This window comes from Cricetulus griseus, chromosome 7 (assembly GCF_003668045.3).
Source record: "Cricetulus griseus strain 17A/GY chromosome 7, alternate assembly CriGri-PICRH-1.0, whole genome shotgun sequence".
In the NCBI taxonomy this organism is placed as follows: Eukaryota; Metazoa; Chordata; class Mammalia; order Rodentia; family Cricetidae; genus Cricetulus; species Cricetulus griseus.
The window spans coordinates 113,541,478-113,559,641 of record NC_048600.1 but is presented as its reverse complement, the minus strand read 5'-3'; the positions used below and the strand labels follow the sequence as shown (position 1 = coordinate 113,559,641).

General features: G+C 46.0%; 1 protein-coding gene across 7 annotated transcripts in view; it reads left to right on the top strand.

Moving 5' to 3' along the window:
• The window catches only part of Acly (ATP citrate lyase), a 45,231-nt gene that overhangs the window by 24,507 nt on the left and 2,560 nt on the right, over positions 1-18,164 (top strand). For all 7 annotated transcript variants that reach the window (XM_035448351.1, XM_035448353.1, XM_035448352.1 and 4 more), the window contains 10 exons: positions 1,763-1,867; positions 2,885-3,081; positions 4,393-4,474; positions 5,385-5,495; positions 9,844-9,971; positions 10,515-10,608; positions 11,946-12,100; positions 15,518-15,668; positions 15,844-15,987; positions 18,009-18,122. In XM_035448351.1, the coding sequence (XP_035304242.1) occupies positions 1,763-1,867; positions 2,885-3,081; positions 4,393-4,474; positions 5,385-5,495; positions 9,844-9,971; positions 10,515-10,608; positions 11,946-12,100; positions 15,518-15,668; positions 15,844-15,987; positions 18,009-18,122 (1,281 nt within the window). The remainder of the gene's footprint in view (positions 1-1,762; positions 1,868-2,884; positions 3,082-4,392; positions 4,475-5,384; positions 5,496-9,843; positions 9,972-10,514; positions 10,609-11,945; positions 12,101-15,517; positions 15,669-15,843; positions 15,988-18,008; positions 18,123-18,164) is intronic.

Below are 18,164 nucleotides of genomic sequence, written 5' to 3'. Positions count from 1 at the left end.
ACCCCTGAGCCATCTCTCCAGCCCCTTGTATGTATCTTCACCCTAGCACAGATTTTAGAAGTTGGGCTGCCACATCAGAATGGCCAGTTGGAAACTTTTAACACACCTTCCAGAGCTTTCATGGTCTAACCTCCATCAGTAGTACTTCCAGTTTTGTTTTGTTTGTTTTGAGACGGGGTCTCATTATCTAGCCCTGGCTGGTCTCGAACCAACAGAGATCCTCCTTCTTTTGCCTTCCAAGTGCTGGGATTAAAGATGTGCCACCAACTCCAGGTTCTTCTTGCCAACACCAAACAATTGTGTGGTGAATTGGTGTTCTATTTAACCTGCTGTCTTTGGTTATTAACTAAAACAAACTTTTAGAAACATTGGCTGGCCATTCGTGTCCTATTTGTGGCCACTGCAGCCTATCCCTCTTCTCTTTTTTCTCTGTTGCAATATTTGCCTTCTGTTACTGATTTGTAAAAGTCCCTTAGACCAATATTTTTTTGTTTGGTTTTTAGTTGTTTGATCCCAGTTATTTCCCAGTTTGATCCCAAGTTTATGAGAACATAAAATTGTTCTGCTGTTTAGATGAATTACTTTTTCAGGTTAAGGAGGACTTTGACAAAAACAACCCAAAATATAACCCCCACCTATTTTCACAAGTAAAATTGTATTAAAATGCAGCCACTGGGGCTGGAGAGATGGCTCGGTGGTTAAGAGCAGTGGCTGCTCTTCATGAGGACCCGGGTTCTATTCCCAGCACCCACATGTCTGTAACTCCTGTTCCAGGGGATCTGGTATCCTTACACCAATGCACATAAAATAAAGTTAAATAAAGTATTTTAAAAAATAAAATAAAATGCAGCCACTGAGGCCGGGCATGGTGGTGCACACCTTTGATCCCAGCAGAGGCAAGAGAATCTCTGTGAGTTCGAGACCAGCCTGGTCTACAAGAGCTAGTTCCAGGACAGCCTCCAAAGCCACAGAGAGACCCTGCCGCGAAAAACCAAAACGAAGAAAAAAAAATGCAGCTACTGCATGGATACTTACACACTAGAAATTTGCCATACAGACCACAAGACCCACAAAGCCTAAAGTATGATCTTGACCCTTTATAGTTAGGTCCAGAACCCAAGTGATGGTTCTTAGGTCTTCAATTCCTCTAGTCCATTCCGGGCAACTGGGAGCAGCTTGTTTCTGTTGTGCACTGGCAACATCTCATAGGGACAGAGACAAGACTCTTTGGGTACTTACAGGGAAAGGCAGGTAGGAATCACTTGAGTCTGAGGGTTTAGGTTAGAGACTGTAGCTGCAGACTAGGAGAGATTTGAAAGCCTTTGCATTTGCTCATGCACAGAGCCTTGTAGCATCGGACAGTTGTTTTAATGTCCACTGCTGTGCCATTTATTTATTTATTTATTTATTTATTTATTTTTACACTTACTGTCTTTGTGTGTGGCACACATGTGGAATACAGAGCACAACTTTCAGGAGTCAGTTCTCTCATTCTACTCTATCTGTCCTTGGCATCAAACTCAGGTCATCAGGCTTGGTGGCAAGTGCATTTGCCTGCTGAGCTTTCTCACTGACCCAATCCATCTCCTTTTGAGAGGAGTTTGAAGTGACCAGGGCAGGACCTGAGACCTGTGGGAGGGAGGAAGTGCATTCTGTTCACCCTACTTTGTTCTTGAAAGCTCGATGGGGACACTGGGCTTAGGAGGGGGCCATTGTCTATCAAAGGTGAAATGTCACAGAAGGGACTTTGTTAATCTTCTAGATCCGGACCATAGCCATAATAGCAGAAGGCATCCCTGAGGCCCTGACACGGAAGCTCATCAAGAAGGCTGACCAGAAGGGAGTAACCATTATTGGGCCAGCCACGGTGAGTGTCCACTCTAAAAATCCCAAGGATGCAGGAAGTATACTTTTTTTGTTGTGGTTTTTGTTTTGTTTTTTAAAGATTTATTTATTATGTATACAGTGTTCTGCCTGTGTGTATCCATGCAGGCCAGAAGAGGGCATCAGATCTCATTACAGATGGTTGTAAGCCACCATGTGGTTGCTGGGAATTGAACTCAGGACCTCTGGAAGAGCAGTATTTGCTCTTAACCTCTGAGCCATCTCTCCAGTCCCTGGGGGCTTATTTTTGATTCAGACTTCACATTTGAAGACATTACTCTCTTTGTTTTAACTTAATTGTGGTATAAAACACTGAAGCTGGGGCTGGAGAGATGGCTGGGTAGTTAGGGACACTTGTTGCTATTGTTTCCATCACCCAGATGGCAGTTCTCTGTCACTGTAGCCCCAGGTCTAAAGGATCTGCCACCATCTGGACTCTGCAGAAAATATATGCATACAGAACAAGCAAAAATACCCATAGACTTGAAATGATAATAAATAAATTTAAATAGAAGTTTGAAGCTAAGTCTGGGTGTGGTGGTGGTAGTGATACCTTAAATCTCAGTACTTAGAAGCCAGGAAAAAAAAAATAGGAGCTAGGATTATTCCTCTAGCTCCTCATGCATGTTGGGTAAGAGGATGCTGTGTTGCCATCCCTAAAACTAGAACCTTTGCAGTAAGTAAAGGATTGCTTGTGTTATAAGCAAGATGTCACTGTTCACTGAGAAGCCCAGCTTGTGGTGCATCTTTGCTGGGTGCTGTAACCCATGAAGTTCGGGAGACAATGTAATGTTAAGTACTCGGATCTAAAACTCTAGAGCCACGTTTTCCATGCATTCTTGCAATGTCTTAAGAGAGGAAGAGGTTCTTCGTGGGCGAGTGTAGTTCTTTCAGCCACTTTCTCTCCACTCAGGCCAGAGGCACGGGGCAGGTAAAGTGGGGCTTTGTGGTTGGCTCCTCCTGTACCTTGCTTTCTTAGCAGCTGTTTCTGCCTTGGCAGGTTGGGGGCATCAAGCCCGGATGCTTTAAGATTGGTAATACTGGTGGTATGCTGGACAACATCCTGGCCTCCAAATTATACCGCCCAGGCAGTGTGGCCTATGTCTCACGATCTGGAGGCATGTCGAATGAACTCAACAATATCATCTCTCGGACCACAGACGGTGTCTATGAGGGTGTGGCCATCGGTGGGGACAGGTAATATTGGGAATCTTCCACAGGGGATTTGGCTAGCTGGGCAACAAGCATGGTGTGTTGCTTACTGCCTGAGCACTGGACCCCTAATAAAGATAGGTAAGTCCCTTAAATAGGGACTGTTCTTATCTCAGGACCAGGACGTAGACACTGTAGAGAATTGTTTTGAAAGCTGTTTCAGGGTTTTGTCTGTGAGTGGGAAGGGAGGGAGCAGCAGAGTACAGGGGTTAAGAGGCTAGTTCTGAAGCTATCGCAAATAGGTTCAAATCTCAGTTTCCCACCGGGGGCTGTATGGACAGATTGATTCCTTTGACCTCTACACCATTGCATATTAAGTGCATAAAATAGACGTCCTGCCTCATGAAGTCATTGGGGGGACCCAGCAAGGCCTAATAAAGTGGCTAACACAGGGACTAGCACTTAGTAGGTGCTCAATAGTTGTTAGTTTGTGCTTTGATGTTTTGCCTGCATGTATGTCTGTGTGAGGATGCCAGATCCCCTGGAACTGGAGTTACAGACAGTTGTGAGCCACTATGTGGTTGCTGGGAATTGAACCCAGGTCCTCTGGAAGAGCAGCCAGTGCTCATAACCACTGAGCCATCTCTCCAGCCCATCATCAATTTTGTTAGTGGTACTACTTACTACTCAGTAGGTCATTACTAGAGTAAGGAGGCACAATGGCCGGCACAGTAAATCCATAATAATCATTAATCGTTGCTGTTTGTTATCACTGTAACTATTGCTCCGTCTGGCTGGAGGCTCAAAAGCTGCTAGGAGACGGAGTTACTTTGCCGGTCTCTGTGACTGCCGGACCCTGTTAGAGTGGGTGCCTGGGTGAGGAAGGTCTTGATGAAGTGCTGAGTCAGGCAGCACCAGGGACTGGGTCCCCCTCAACACTCAAATAGTCGATCTCAGAGGTCAAGGCTAACCTGTCTAAGAGCAAGCTCCCTGACAGTCGGGGTTACACAGAGAAACGCCCCCCCACCAAAAAAAAAATAGACTGCCACACAGGTTTTTCTGGAACACTTGCTCCCCAAATGAACTACTCTAGTAGTCTAGTGGAGTCCCTCCCACTCCCCCAATCTGCTGCACTTGCTCCTGGCCTCTCCCACCTGCCTCCATTAGCTGGAGCTTCTGCATCTGTCGTGGTCGTGCATACCCATGAGCAGTCAGTGTTCCTTGTGTGTAGTAGGTGCTTCTCACATGTGCTCACACCTACCCAGGCTGTCTCCTAGCCCTCCATTCTCCTGTCTCCTGCACTCACACCTACCCAGGCTGTCTCCTAACCCTCCTTCGTTCTCCCGTCTCCTGCAGGTACCCTGGCTCCACATTCATGGACCATGTGCTGCGGTACCAGGACACACCAGGAGTCAAGATGATTGTAGTTCTTGGGGAAGTGAGTTGTTGTTGCTGTTATTGCTTTATGGGGAGGGTCCCCTTTTGATTATAAATGTCGCCTGTGATTCCTGTTTTTAAAAATCCAAGCACTTCAACACTACGTAGTTTAAAGTGACACTCCTGGTGATGTTTCCAGGAGACTCTGGCTTAGAGTTGGCACTGAACACCAGTGAAAGAGACACTCTGTTCCACTGGTGGGGAGCATAGCTAGAGAGTGAGAGCGTTTTCTTTTTTAATTTTAAATTTTTTTATTTGGTTTTTCAAATTTCACTGTGTAGCCCTGGCTGTCCTTGAACTCAATCTGTAGATTGGGCTGGTCTCTTGAATTTTTTTTTAATATTATGCATATGAGTGTTTTGTCTTTGTGTCTGCACACCATGTGTGTGCTTCGTGCCTGCAGTGGTCAGGGAGGATGTTAGATCCCCCGGAAATGGAATTACAGGTGGTTGTGAGCCACCATTTGGGTGCTGGGAACTAAACCCAAGTCCTCCAGTGCTCTTAACTGCTGACATCATTCAGCCTCTGCAAGGGCAGTTTTTAAACTCAGGAGGCTGTGTGAGCCCATTTCTTACTGTTCTGAGTGGGTCTAATCCTACACCGTCACATACTCTGGATACCCAGGAACTTCCTTAAGACACATATTCTCCTTTGTAATTCCTTTATGCATCTAGGACAAATCTTCTAGGTAGAAAGTAAGCTTACCATCTGTTACATAGCTCAAGTTTGTGTTCCCTGGTTTTTATTTAATTTCATGGGATTTGGTGGGCTTTTAAAATTTTTGCAATTGCTTATTTATTTATTATGTTTTTGCTGCATTATATGGACAGTTTTTCCTGCTGTTGGGCTGGTCCTAGTGGAATGGGTTCCACTAACGTGTGGGCCTCTTCTCATCCCCCATTCCTTTGCAGATAGGGGGCACAGAGGAGTATAAGATCTGCCGAGGCATCAAAGAGGGCCGCCTCACCAAGCCAGTGGTCTGCTGGTGCATTGGGACCTGTGCCACCATGTTCTCCTCTGAGGTATGAGTGGGACAGGCTGCTACTGGGTAGAAAATGGGGTTGCAGAAGAGGGTATCTGAGGTGAACCGTACAGGATCACATGAAGCTGGTAACTCCTTCAATAAGCCTGTACTGCTTGCTTTGTGACCACAAAGCTGAGCCCGAGGTCTGCTTGCCAGGAGCTTATCTCATTTGGACTCTTGCTCTGCAGGTTAAGGCCTGGATGAGGCACTGAGTTCTGACACAAGGGAGGATAAGGAGGAAGAGGCTATAGCCTGGGCTTAGACTGGAGGCCATGTTAGGGACTCCTTGCAACAGATGGTAGAGAGGGGATTGTTCTTGATGTATTAAGATGACATACTGGGCTTGTGAGGTGACCGAATGGGTAAAGGAGTCTGTCATTAATCCTGATGAATGCAGTCCCCAGAATGTGTACAGTGGAAGGAGAGAGCCAGCTCCTACAAGTTATTCCCTGGGCTCCACTTTCACACTGTGGCACTTGTTTGCGCTGTGCTGAGAGGGCTTCCTGAGACAAGGGGATGATGAGTCTGTTAGAGGCTGAGTGGGGATGAAGAGGACTTCAGAGTCAGGGCTCCACTTAAAGACCATCCTTTGTCATGAAGATGGCCAATCACATGATGATAAAAATAAAATGAAACACAACAGCTATTTGTCAGGCCAGGTAAGGTGGCGCACACCTTTAATCCCAGCACTCATAGGCAGAGGCAGGCAGAGCTCTGTGAGTTCAAAGCCAGCCTGGTCTACAGAGCAAGTTCCAGGACAGGCTCCAAAGCTAGAGAAACCCTGTCTCAAGAGACAAAAAAAAAACTATGTCAGTTCAGGTGTGGTGGTGCACGCCTTTAGTTCCAGCACTTGGGAGGCAGAGATAGGCAGGTTTCTTTGAGTTCGAGGCCAGTATTTTCTATATAGTGAGTTCCAGGCCTCCCAGAGCTACTAGTGAGACCCTGTCTCAAGGAAACAAAACAGTTTGTCAACCACTTCATTTATCAGCAGAGTGGAACAGCCTGTGGGGTCCTTGATGTGTGTGTAGAGAAGGCTTGGCTTCTGCATTGGAGGAGCGGGTGTAACCTAACCCGTGCCTCACAGGCAGCCTAGTGCCTCCCACCTCACTGAGCTCCACCCTAGCCCAGCAGCAAAGCTCTTTACCTATGAACCCTCATTCTGCCCACCTCAAGGTGGCTGTTAGCATTGCACATCTCTGAAGGAGCATCTCCACTGCTGCACACCCTGTGGACCTGAATGCAAAGTGCTTCAAAGGATGTTTACGAGGGTAGCCCTGCAACATTGTGATGGGAAGGATGGAAGCGGCCTAGTGTGTACATTGGGAGGAGAGTGTCGTCGTGCGTATCTGTGTGCGCGGACGATGTGGTCACCATGTATGTCTGTGTACTAGAGAAACAGGCAGGCCTGTCTTAGGACAGGATATTATAAAAGCGTTAAATATGATCTCTTTGGTGAATGTAAACTGTGGAATTTTTTCCTTCCAAGTAAGCAAAAGGAGACAGTGTGGTCCAGAATCCTGCCCACAGTGACTGGCACTGTGACTTGGCACGACAAGTTAGTGCACCTGTACCTCCATTTGCAGAGCTGTAAAGTTGGGTTGGGGGATGATTTAAATGAATGTAGCTGAACATGACACATGCCTTTCGGGGGATCACAAGTTCAAGGCTAATATGGGTCACATGATAAAACAAAGGCTGGGGAGATGACTCAATCAATGTATAAGCACAAGGAACTGGAGTCTGGCCCCCAGCACCCACATAAAACTAGATACAGCGGTACACACCTGTAATACTAGAGCTGGTGATGTGGAGACAGGCAGATCCTTGGGCTCACTGGCCAGCTAGTCTAGGTTAATTGGTGACCTCCAGGCTCGGTGAGAGATACTGTCTCAAAGAATAAGACAGAGCGTGATTAAGGCAGATATCCATTTTCAACCTCTGACCTCCACATGGACATGCATGTGAGCATGCATGCCTACATGCGCTCACACATGCGCGCGCGCGCGCGCGCGCGCACACACACACACACACACACACACACAAACACACACACACACACACACACACATACACACACACACACACACACACACACACACACACACACACACACACACACACAAACACACACACACACACATACCACAAAGCCCAAACAGAAGTGGCTGTAATGTCTGGCATGCTCAGGAACTTAGTGTCTCTTCCAAACACTTGTGAAGCTGCTTCTCATTCTCTCTCTTGGCACCGTCTTCCTCCCAGACCTTCCCTCACAAAGTAATTCTGCTTCTCTGATTCTCTCTGCCTGCTTTTTCCTATCCTGACCATGCCAGAGATGCGTCCAAGGGGTCAGAACCTCATTCTTTGGATCTTGCTGGCCTCCCCCATCATTCATGAGAAGTGCATGACCTCAAAGTGCCTTAAGTTTTAAAAGTAGTTTTAAAATTCCGGTGTGACACTGCAAGGTTATACAAATACTGACTAATACAGTGATTGACAGTTGATCTTGGATTCTTGAGCAGTTCGTTCTCTTAATTTCTAAGAGGGGAATGTCCACTAATTGGCATACTGGAGGCAGCTTTTGGAAGAAATAGTTAAGAGCTGGGAACTGTGACTGGAAAGATAACCCTGACTGTTCTGCCCAGGTTCAATTCCCAACACCTACATGACTGCTGATAGCTCTAACTCCAGTTACAGGGTCATGCTGCCCTCTTCTGGCCACTGCATGCACATGGTGCACATATGTACTTGCAGGTTAAATACTCATATACATAAAAATAATGAATCTTTAAAAATCACGTGGAGAACTAGAAATGGGGCCTTGTTAAAGTGGCACTTTTACAAGTGTGGGTCTCAAAATACAGGTTTCCAAAGCAAACACCCAGCCCATTGGATAGACAGGGCTGCTCTAAGTCAGGGAAATGCTGTCTGTATTTTTTTTTCCCCTTTTAGAAACCTGGGTTTTAGTTCTTTGAGAAATCCAGAATTTAAAGATGTGTTTAGTCAGATGTGATGGTATACACATGCTGCTCGGGCAGAATTGTTTGAACCCAGGAATTCATGGTCAACCAGAGTAGCTTAGCAGGAGGGATCTATGAAAATCCTGCTTAACTTTCCAGCCCCAGAGTTTGAGTACAGAATCTCCCCTTCCCAGCCATCCACCCAGGCAGACAAAGGAAGTCCTACAGAGAAAGCATTGTTAGCCTTTTGATAAACCCCAGCACTGAAGCCTCTTTTGATCATTGAAATCTGCAAGAACACAGACTGGAACCAAGATTGCCTGGATTCCAATGCTGCCACGAATTACCTGTGTGACTGTGGCCAGTTACTTAGTCCTTCAAGGAAACACTAGTAGGCACCAGAAAGAGCATCAAATGAGTGATCTCTTAGAAAGTGCTTGGTGGTGGGGAGCATTGGTTGAACAGACTAGATGCTAGTTAAAATATTTTATTTATTATTTATACAACATTCTGCTTCCATGTATATCTGCACACTAGAAGAGGGCACCAGATCTCATGACAGATGGTTGTGAGCCACCATGTGGTTGCTGTGAATTGAACTCAGGACCTCTGGAAGAGCAGTCAGTGCTCTTAACCTCTGAGCCATCATCTCTCCAGCCCCTCCACCTAGCTCTTAAAAAAAAAATGCATTTAGAGTGTGTGTGTGTGTGTGTGTGTGTGCTACGACATACATATAGGGCTAAGAGGACAACTTGTAGGAGTCAATTCTTTCCAGTATTGTCAGACTTGGTGGCAGACATTTTTACCCACTGAGCCACCTTGCTGTCCCCTATAGAGCTATTTGATGGGTTTTCTCTTCCCTCATGTTCCTGTTTCACTGGATATACACCTTCTCCAACCCACGGTCAGAAAGAAGCAGCAGTTGCTAATTGTTCTCTAGGGATGTGAGCCTAGTGATGTAAAATCTGACTTCTCACACAGCTTGAAATGAGCACTCACATGAACTCTCCTGAACTCAAGGCTGCAAGTTCACTCTAAGAGCTGAGTCTCCTCCTGATCCCTCTGACCACTGGCGGCAGGGACACCAAACATGACTCATACAAAGAAGATGATTGTGAAGTTGGATTGACCGCATTGTATCCTGGCCTTAGTGCACAATGTGTATGTGACTTTGAGGAAGCTGATTTCTCCCTGCCTCAATTTCCACATCTGTGATATGAGAATTGCCCATTCTACCTATTCAGTAACCTATTCTAATGGCTTAAATGAAGGAACATGTGTGAAGCATTTGGCACAGGCCAACCTCTCATCAGTGCTAATGTTTCCCAGGATCCTTTGCTTTTCTCGGAGGAGTAACAAGCCTTGTAAGCTGCTGTTTTTGCATTGCAGGTCCAATTTGGCCATGCTGGAGCTTGTGCCAACCAGGCTTCTGAAACCGCAGTAGCCAAGAACCAGGCCTTGAAGGAGGCAGGAGTGTTTGTGCCCCGCAGCTTCGATGAGCTTGGAGAAATCATTCAGTAAGGAGTGGACAGGATGTGGTCTCCCACCCTTTCTTGATCCCTCCTAAGGACAACAGCCCCTCTAGTGCAGGGGTATCCAGATACTCTCAGTTCCTCTTGGGCTCTAATGCACTATAGGGAAAACCATCTTTTTCTTGGCTTTTGTTTTAGTTTAAAAGCCAGGACAATCAGGCTGGTCAGCTGAGGCTACCTGATTGGCTGGTTTCTGGTGGCAATAAATAAGACATGGGCTTGGACATGTTTAGAAGGTGTCATTCTGAGTATCACTTCTGATTGAAAGAGTTATTGGACATTCACTTTCTATTTCTACCTCCTGAACCTGCCTTGGCTGTTCTTGTCTCTCTTCCTTTCATCCCCAGATTCAACATCTAAAGTAGAGCGAAGGGTGGGAGCAATAGTCTGGGCTATAATTGTTTTCATTTAGTTCTTTGGATCCAGCTGGTAAGAGTAGGGTCTTGAGAGCTGAAGAAGCCTACAGTTTTTGGGATAGAGCCTCACAGTATCTGCATGAACAATAACATCTCCTGTCTCTGCCCCCAGGTCAGTGTATGAAGATCTTGTGGCCAAAGGAGCCATTGTACCTGCTCAGGAAGTGCCACCTCCAACAGTGCCTATGGACTACTCTTGGGCCAGGGTAAGTGTCATGGGTGTCCCTTGGAGGGCTAAGATAGATTTTTGGTTTTTGTTTTTCTTGTTTGTTTTAAGATTGATTGATTGATTGATTGTATAAACAGTGTTCTGTTTGCATGTATGTCTGCATTCCATAAGAGGGCCCCAGATCTCATTATATATGGTTGAGAACCATCATGTGGTTGCTTGGGATTTAATTTAGGACCTCTGGAAGAGCAGACAATGCTCTTAAACTCTGAGCCATCTCTCCAGCCTCTCTCTGTGTGTGTGTGTGTGTGTGTGTGTGTGTGTGTGTGTGTGTGTGTGTGTGTGTGTGTGTGTGTAAGATGTGATCTCCACAGACCTAAAACTTGCTATATAGACCAGGCTAGGCCCTTATTCAGAGATTGCCTGTCTCTGCCTTCTGAGTGTTGGGACTAGAGGCTTGTGCCACCATGCCCAGCTCTAAGTCAGTGAATTTTAAGGTGATTTGGTTTGAGCTCCTGGAAACCAGGCCCCTTTCAAACTATTTAGAGCAACCATGCCAAGCTTCTCCATCAGAGAAGCATCAGAAACTGGATCCCATGTACTGTGTGCCTGAACTGTCCCCAGTTTTATTTCCAGGTCAGGTGACAGAATGGGCAACATGGCCCCACATATGTTTTACCGGATATTGGAAGGAGTCAGCTTCTAAGTGTTCTAGGCCAGCATTCAAAAGGGAGAGGCAGGTGGATCAAAGATCAGTTACATAGAGTTTTGAGGCCAGCCTAGGATACATGATATCCTGTCTCCAAAAAAAAAAAAGTGTCTCATCACCCAGCAGTTTTGTGTCTACAAAGCTACTTCTAAGAAATGTTTTCCTAGAATATACAAAGGAACATATCTAAGAAGTAAAAGGCACATTATGGGCAGACTTGCTAAGTAGTCTCGGCAGTCCTGAAACTTGCGATGTAGACCCAGGACTCAAGATCAGTGATCCACCAGGCTCTGCCTCCGAAGTGTTGTGATTAAAGATGTGCATCACCATACCTGGCCTCCACTTCTTCTTCTTCTTCTTTTTTTTGGTTTTCTGAGACAGGTTTTCTTTGTGTATTCCAGCTGTCTGAAACTGGCTCTGTAGACCAGGCTGGCCTTGAACTCAGAGATCCGCCTGCCTCTGCTGGGATTAAAGGTGTGCACCACTATACCTTGCTAGCCTCCACTGCTTGGAAAGAGTTTCTCTGGGTATTTATTGCTGCTTGGCCCTCAGAATGGCTAAGACATTCCTGGGACATCTTTGTTCTGAAGGCACAGACAGCTATCTGTCTTAGGAAAAAGTCCCCGATGGTCACCATAGCCCTGTGTCTCTCTATCCTTGCTCAGGAGCTGGGTTTGATCCGAAAACCTGCCTCATTCATGACCAGCATCTGTGATGAGCGAGGGCAGGAGCTCATTTACGCAGGCATGCCCATCACCGAGGTCTTCAAGGAAGAGATGGGCATCGGTGGCGTCCTCGGCCTCCTCTGGTTCCAGAGACGGTGAGGCATGATAGGCAGGGGTGGTCGGGCACTAAGCTTAGAGTCCATGTCCTTCCTCTGACACAGGAGTTGCGGTGGGCAGACCGAGGAGTGTCGGCATTTATGTGGACACAGAGCAACTTGGTTAGGGTTTCTATTGATTTGAAGAAACACCGTGACCAAAAAGCAAGTTGGGGAAGAAAGGGTTTATTTGGCTTACACTTCAGCATTGGTGTTCATCACTGAAGGAAGTCGGGACAGGAACTCAAACAGGGCAGGCAGGATCCAGGAGGCAGGAGCTGATGCAGAAGCCATGGAAGGGAGCTGCTTACTGACTTTGCTTCCCCTGGCTTGCTTAGCCCACCTTCTTCCAGAACCCAGGATCACCATCCTAGGGATGGCACCACCCACCATGGGCTGGACCCTCCCCCATTGATCACTAATTGAGAAAATGCCTTACAGCTGATCTCATGGAGGCATTTCCTCAGCTGAAGCTCCTTCCTCTCTGATGACTCTAGCTTGTGTCAAGTTGACACACAAAACCACCCAATATACCAACTTAAGGACAGGGAGGTTACTTGTAAAACAAGAAAGGGAAAAATGAGTGGCCTCATGAGAGCCCTTGAGAACTTTTAAAGAAATGGGACAGTTACAGTGACCTCAACTAGTGCCCCTGGTAAAGCTGCAGAGCAGCCCTTGACATGCTTACTTCCTCTTGGCAAATTGTTTGTCTCATCAGCCTGAATTGTCGATGTTTGTGTCTTCCATCACTCGTAAGGCTGACAGCTAGGCAAGGTAGCATATGTGTGATTGCACAGCACTGAACAGCTCTTCATAAGAAAGCCTTGGGCTCTGTCACACCTTCATCTTCAGAGACGCTGCAGTCATGATCTAGGCCTTCCCTGGACAATCTTGGGGTATAGTGCCTGAGAGGTTTTCCTGTAAACATTTGCCTCCCCCATGTCCAGACTCAGCCCTTGATCATTATTGGGGAGATTGGATACTGCAGGATGTGTGGGGCAGGGGCTGCGTCTCCGCTCTGGTAGCAGGCATGTGTCGAGACATAGCCACTGTGTAGATCAAATCCCATTACAGAAACTCAGTGTTGACCACCAAGGTGTCTCAGACTTTTTTTTAAACTGGTAACCCTTTTCATCTACTTTTTTTTGTTTTTTGTTTTTTGTTATGTATACAACATTCTGCTTCCATGTATATCTGCACACCAGAAGAGGGCACCAGATCTCATAAGGGATGGTTGTGAGCCACCATGTGGTTGCTGAGAATTGAACTCAGGACCTCTGGAAGAGCAGTCGGTGCTCTTAACCTCTGAGCCATCTTTCCAGCCCCCCTCCCTTCTTTTTTTTCTTTCTTTTAATTTTGACTTTTTGCATCATTTTGAAATGGGGTCATACTATGTAGACCAAGCTGGCCTCAAACTCAGATCCATCTGCCTTTGCCTCCCATGTGCTAGGATTGAAGAAATGCAACACTATGCCCAGCCTCGTCCTTGAAGTTTTTTGATTTATGTTTTTTGTTTTTTTCTTTTAAAAGGATAGGGTTTCTCTGTAGCTTTGTTGTCTGTCCTGGAACTCACTCTGTAGATCAGGCTGGCCTGGGACTCATAGAGATCCACCTGCGTCTGCCTCCTGAGTGCTGGGATTAAAGGTGTGCATCACCACCCAGCTGCCCGTGAAGTTTTTGTGTAATTGCAGATGTACAGATTTATAAAATAGGTGTACAAATCAGATACTTACTGGTAATGAATTTATTATAAAATAATTCTCTGCTATATGTATAATTTTACTACTTATTAAAGACAAAGCAAATTTGTACAGTCATGAGATAAATTTGCTTGTTTATTTTTACATAAGGAACTTCATTTGGGGCTGGGGAGATGGCTCAGTGGGTAAGAGCACTTAACCGTGAAAGCAGAGGGATCTGAGTTCAAATTCTTAGCTGGGCATAGCTGCATGATCCTATAGCTTCAGTGCTGGTGGGTGAGGGGGTACGTGGGGAAGCCCCAGGAGCCCACTGGCTAGCCAGTCTTGACAGAAATGGTGAGTTTAGGAGCTGGAGAGATGGCTCAGCGGTTAAGAGCACTGACTGTTCTTCTAGAGGTCCTGAGTTCAATTCCCAGCAACCACATGGTGGCTCACAACCATCTGTTATGAGATCTGGTGCCCTCTGCTGGCTTGCAGGCACAAGACTGTATGTATAATTAATAAATAAATAAATAAATAAATAAATAAATAAAATCTTTTAAAGAAAGAAAGAAAGAAAGAAAGAGAGAAAGAAAGGGTGAGTTTAGTGGTTTAGTGAGAGAGAGAGAGACCCTGTCTCAGAAATCAAGGTGATGATGGGGTGTGGTGGTGCACATTTTAATCCCAACAGAATCAAGCATGGCCAAGCCTTCGTGGTAAGACAGTCTCAAGAGGTAAAATAAATAAGGTGGAGAGCCATTAAGAAAGTCCCCCAACTAACATATTCTTCTGGCATCTTCATGCATGTGCATAACCCCACATGCACACACAAACTAATTAACCCTTGGCTGACATCTTCAGTGTTTGCAGAGTCGATTAGTACTTTGATTTTATGGTTGTCAATGTTCAGAACACCACTTTGGATGAATATGTACTACCAAATGGCAAAAGTATGTCCAGGACTATTTCAGAAATTATTGGAAATTCCATCCTAATCCCAAACCAAAGTTGATTTAACAATTTTTTATGAAACTCAAAACAGCAATTTTTAAAGTCTAACATTTTGACATAACACAATGCAAAGATGTACTAGTATGTATGTCTCTGTCTCTCTCTTTCTCTCTCAAAGATAGGATTTCTCTGTGTAGCCCTGGCAGTTCTGGAACTGGCTCTGTAGACCAGGCTGGCCTTGAACTTGAGAGATCTACCTGCCTCTGCCTCCCAACTGCTGTTATTAAAGGCATGCGCTACCACCGCCTAGCATATATGTCTCTTAAGAGGAGAAAGGTTTTATATGTATAGTGAAAACAACAGTTCATAATGTTTCATAGCCTCAAGTCAGAGCCAAGGGTCTCAAACAGCATCTGTTGGTGCTGTACAGTAAGGTAGCGGTAGCATTTGTTAGTGTCGCCCATGCACAGCACAGTGTGCAAATTGTGTGTTCAGAACTAAGACTGCAACGGAGTCATGGGGATCAACGTGGGCAAACACTGCAGATTTATTACAGTTTGGTTGGAATTAACTTTTGGTCGTTGAACATTCAGAAACCTTTTATGGACAGAAAGATGGTTCAGTATTAATATCATGTTCTGCAGAGTTAATACCTGCGGGAATCAGGAGCAGTTTGATTTGGAATTGGCAGTAGAATCAGGCTGTGGAAGAAAGTGTACCCTTGTCATCACAGCTCCTGGACTTTGTTCCAACTCTTCTCCCTTGCACCTTTGTGTGCCCCTTCTAGGTTGCCTAAGTATTCCTGCCAGTTCATTGAGATGTGTCTGATGGTGACAGCTGATCACGGGCCAGCTGTCTCTGGAGCCCACAATACCATCATCTGTGCTCGGGCTGGAAAGGACCTGGTCTCCAGCCTCACATCAGGGTTGCTCACCATTGTAAGTCTGGCCTTCCTGGGAGGGAGGTAACAGCTTTGGCATCGTGCTGCCTTTATAAATGCTCCTTCTAAGACCCCCTGGTTATAAACCCCCAGACTGTTCTGGGCATCCTGGGTTGGTTTTCAGAGCTAGGAAAACATCACACTCAGGGCAGTGTTGTATGTTTTCTCTGCAGGGAGATCGGTTTGGGGGTGCCTTGGATGCAGCAGCGAAGATGTTCAGTAAAGCCTTTGACAGTGGCATTATTCCTATGGAGTTTGTGAACAAGATGAAGAAGGAAGGAAAACTCATCATGGGCATTGGCCACCGCGTGAAATCGGTAAATTGTTGCTCCCATTAAGATCTATGGAATAGGGAGTGACAAGAGGTTGTCAATTGAGTTAGAAACACTTGGGCCTGGAGAGATGGCGTCACTGTTAAAGAGTACTTGCTGCTCTTAAAGAGGACTTGGGTTTAAGTTCCCAGCCCCCACATGGTAGCTCTCACAACTATAACTATAGTTCCAGGGAACCCAACACCCTCTTCTGGATTCTGGATGCCAGCACACAGGTGGTGCATACATGCAGGCAAAAACTTACACACATAAAATTAAAATAAAACTTTCAAGAAAGAAAGAAACACTCAAGCTCTTGACCCCCAGTATGAGTAGCTAGGGACATGTAGACCGATATCAAATGCAAGGTGACTTTCCCCATCATCATACAGATTGATGACCCTCAGAGTGCTCAATTCATTCAGCTTCAGTTTTCCAAATGAACTTGTAGAAGAAAGAGCCATGATCAGGAAGGAGAAACGTCCATCACCTTCTACCAGATAGTACTTCGTGTTACACAAATCTCAGTGGCCTATGGCAGCCACACTGTATCTGCCATAGGTTGCCTGTGGCTGTCATTCCTGCTAAGCCTCTCTGGGGTGTGTGCGACTTTGGGTGTGGCAGTCAGAGGACAGGCTATTGGAGTCAGTTCTTTCGTTCTACAATGTGGCTGGAACTCAGGCTGTCAGGCTTGATGCAGGTCGCTTAACCCACTGACCCATTTCTAGCCCTTTACTCACGTTTCATTGGTTAAAGCAAGCCAAGCATGTTGACATGTTTGCATCAGAAAAGTAGTACTATTAAGGCAAGCCCAATTGGAATAGATCCATGGGGATCTATTTTAAACAGTGTGATCCTGTGCGTGGCTGACAGGCATCTGAATGTCCTGGTAGTGTGTCCTTTCAGGTCACTGGTGTTGAATTTAGAGTGTCTGAGTCATCTCACTCACCCACTGTCAGTCTGGGGTCTCTGTCTTAGTTAGGGCTCCTCCTTCTCTTCATCTTCTCTTCTTATTGTTTATTGAGGCAGGGTCTGTCTTCTACACCTTGGCTGTCCTGGAACTCCTTATGTAGTCTTGGCGGGCCTCGAGCTCACAGAGAACATCCTGTCTCTGCCTCCCAAATCCTGGAATTAAAAGCTTGCCCCACTACACCCAGCTTAGTTAGGGTTTCAATTGCTGTGATAAAAAAATACCCCAGTCAAAAGCAACTTGGGGAGGGAAAGGGTTTATGCCACCTTACAACTCTTAGGTGAGGAGAGTTGGGGCAGGAACTCATGGCAGGGACTGAAGCAGAGGCTATGGAAGAACACTGTTGACTGACTTGGTCAGCCAGCTTTCTTCTACAACCCAGGACCACCAGGGGGCACCACTCACAGCAGCTGGACCTTCCACATCAATCATCAATCAAGAAAATGCTCCAGCAAAGTTGCCTATGGGCCATTATGATAGAGGCCTCTTTTCATTTGAAGTTTCTCTTCCCAAATAACTCTAGTTTATTGACAAAACAAACAAACAAAAAACCCAAACCAGGACAGGATATACTCTTAACAGATGTCATTTGTCAATGTCACAGTTCTAGATTTTTTTTCTAAGATTTTGGGGTGCATTGCTGCCCTGTTCCTAGCATGTGCAGAATATTTCTGTAGCTTAACCAGATGACAGAGCTGGTGGGCAGCCTGGCTTGTAGCCAGACCCAAACAGGGTGGAGAGTGACTGAGTCCACCCCCCTCTACCTAACACCACAGATACTGGCTAGCTTCCTGAAAATCTGGATGACTTAGTTCCTTTCTTGTAACAAAGAGATCACTGCAGAGGTTGTTTCTAGGCCCTAGTGAGACACAAGGGAATTTGAAAATCCTTCTGCCTCCCAGCATTGTCATTATGGGTGCTGCAAGGAATTGGACACAGAGGTTAGGTCCCCATGCTGGCTCCAGGATAGGACAGGTACAGCTCTGTCCACTTGCAGCACAAGCACTTTCGTTGCCTGCCGTGTCTGAGGCAGTTTCTGTAACTGGGTCTTTTTCAGATAAACAACCCAGACATGCGAGTGCAGATCCTCAAAGACTTTGTCAAACAGCACTTCCCCGCCACCCCGCTGCTCGATTATGCACTGGAAGTGGAGAAGATCACCACTTCAAAGGTAATGAGGGGGTGGATTGCTTATTGTTGGAGGTTTTTTTGT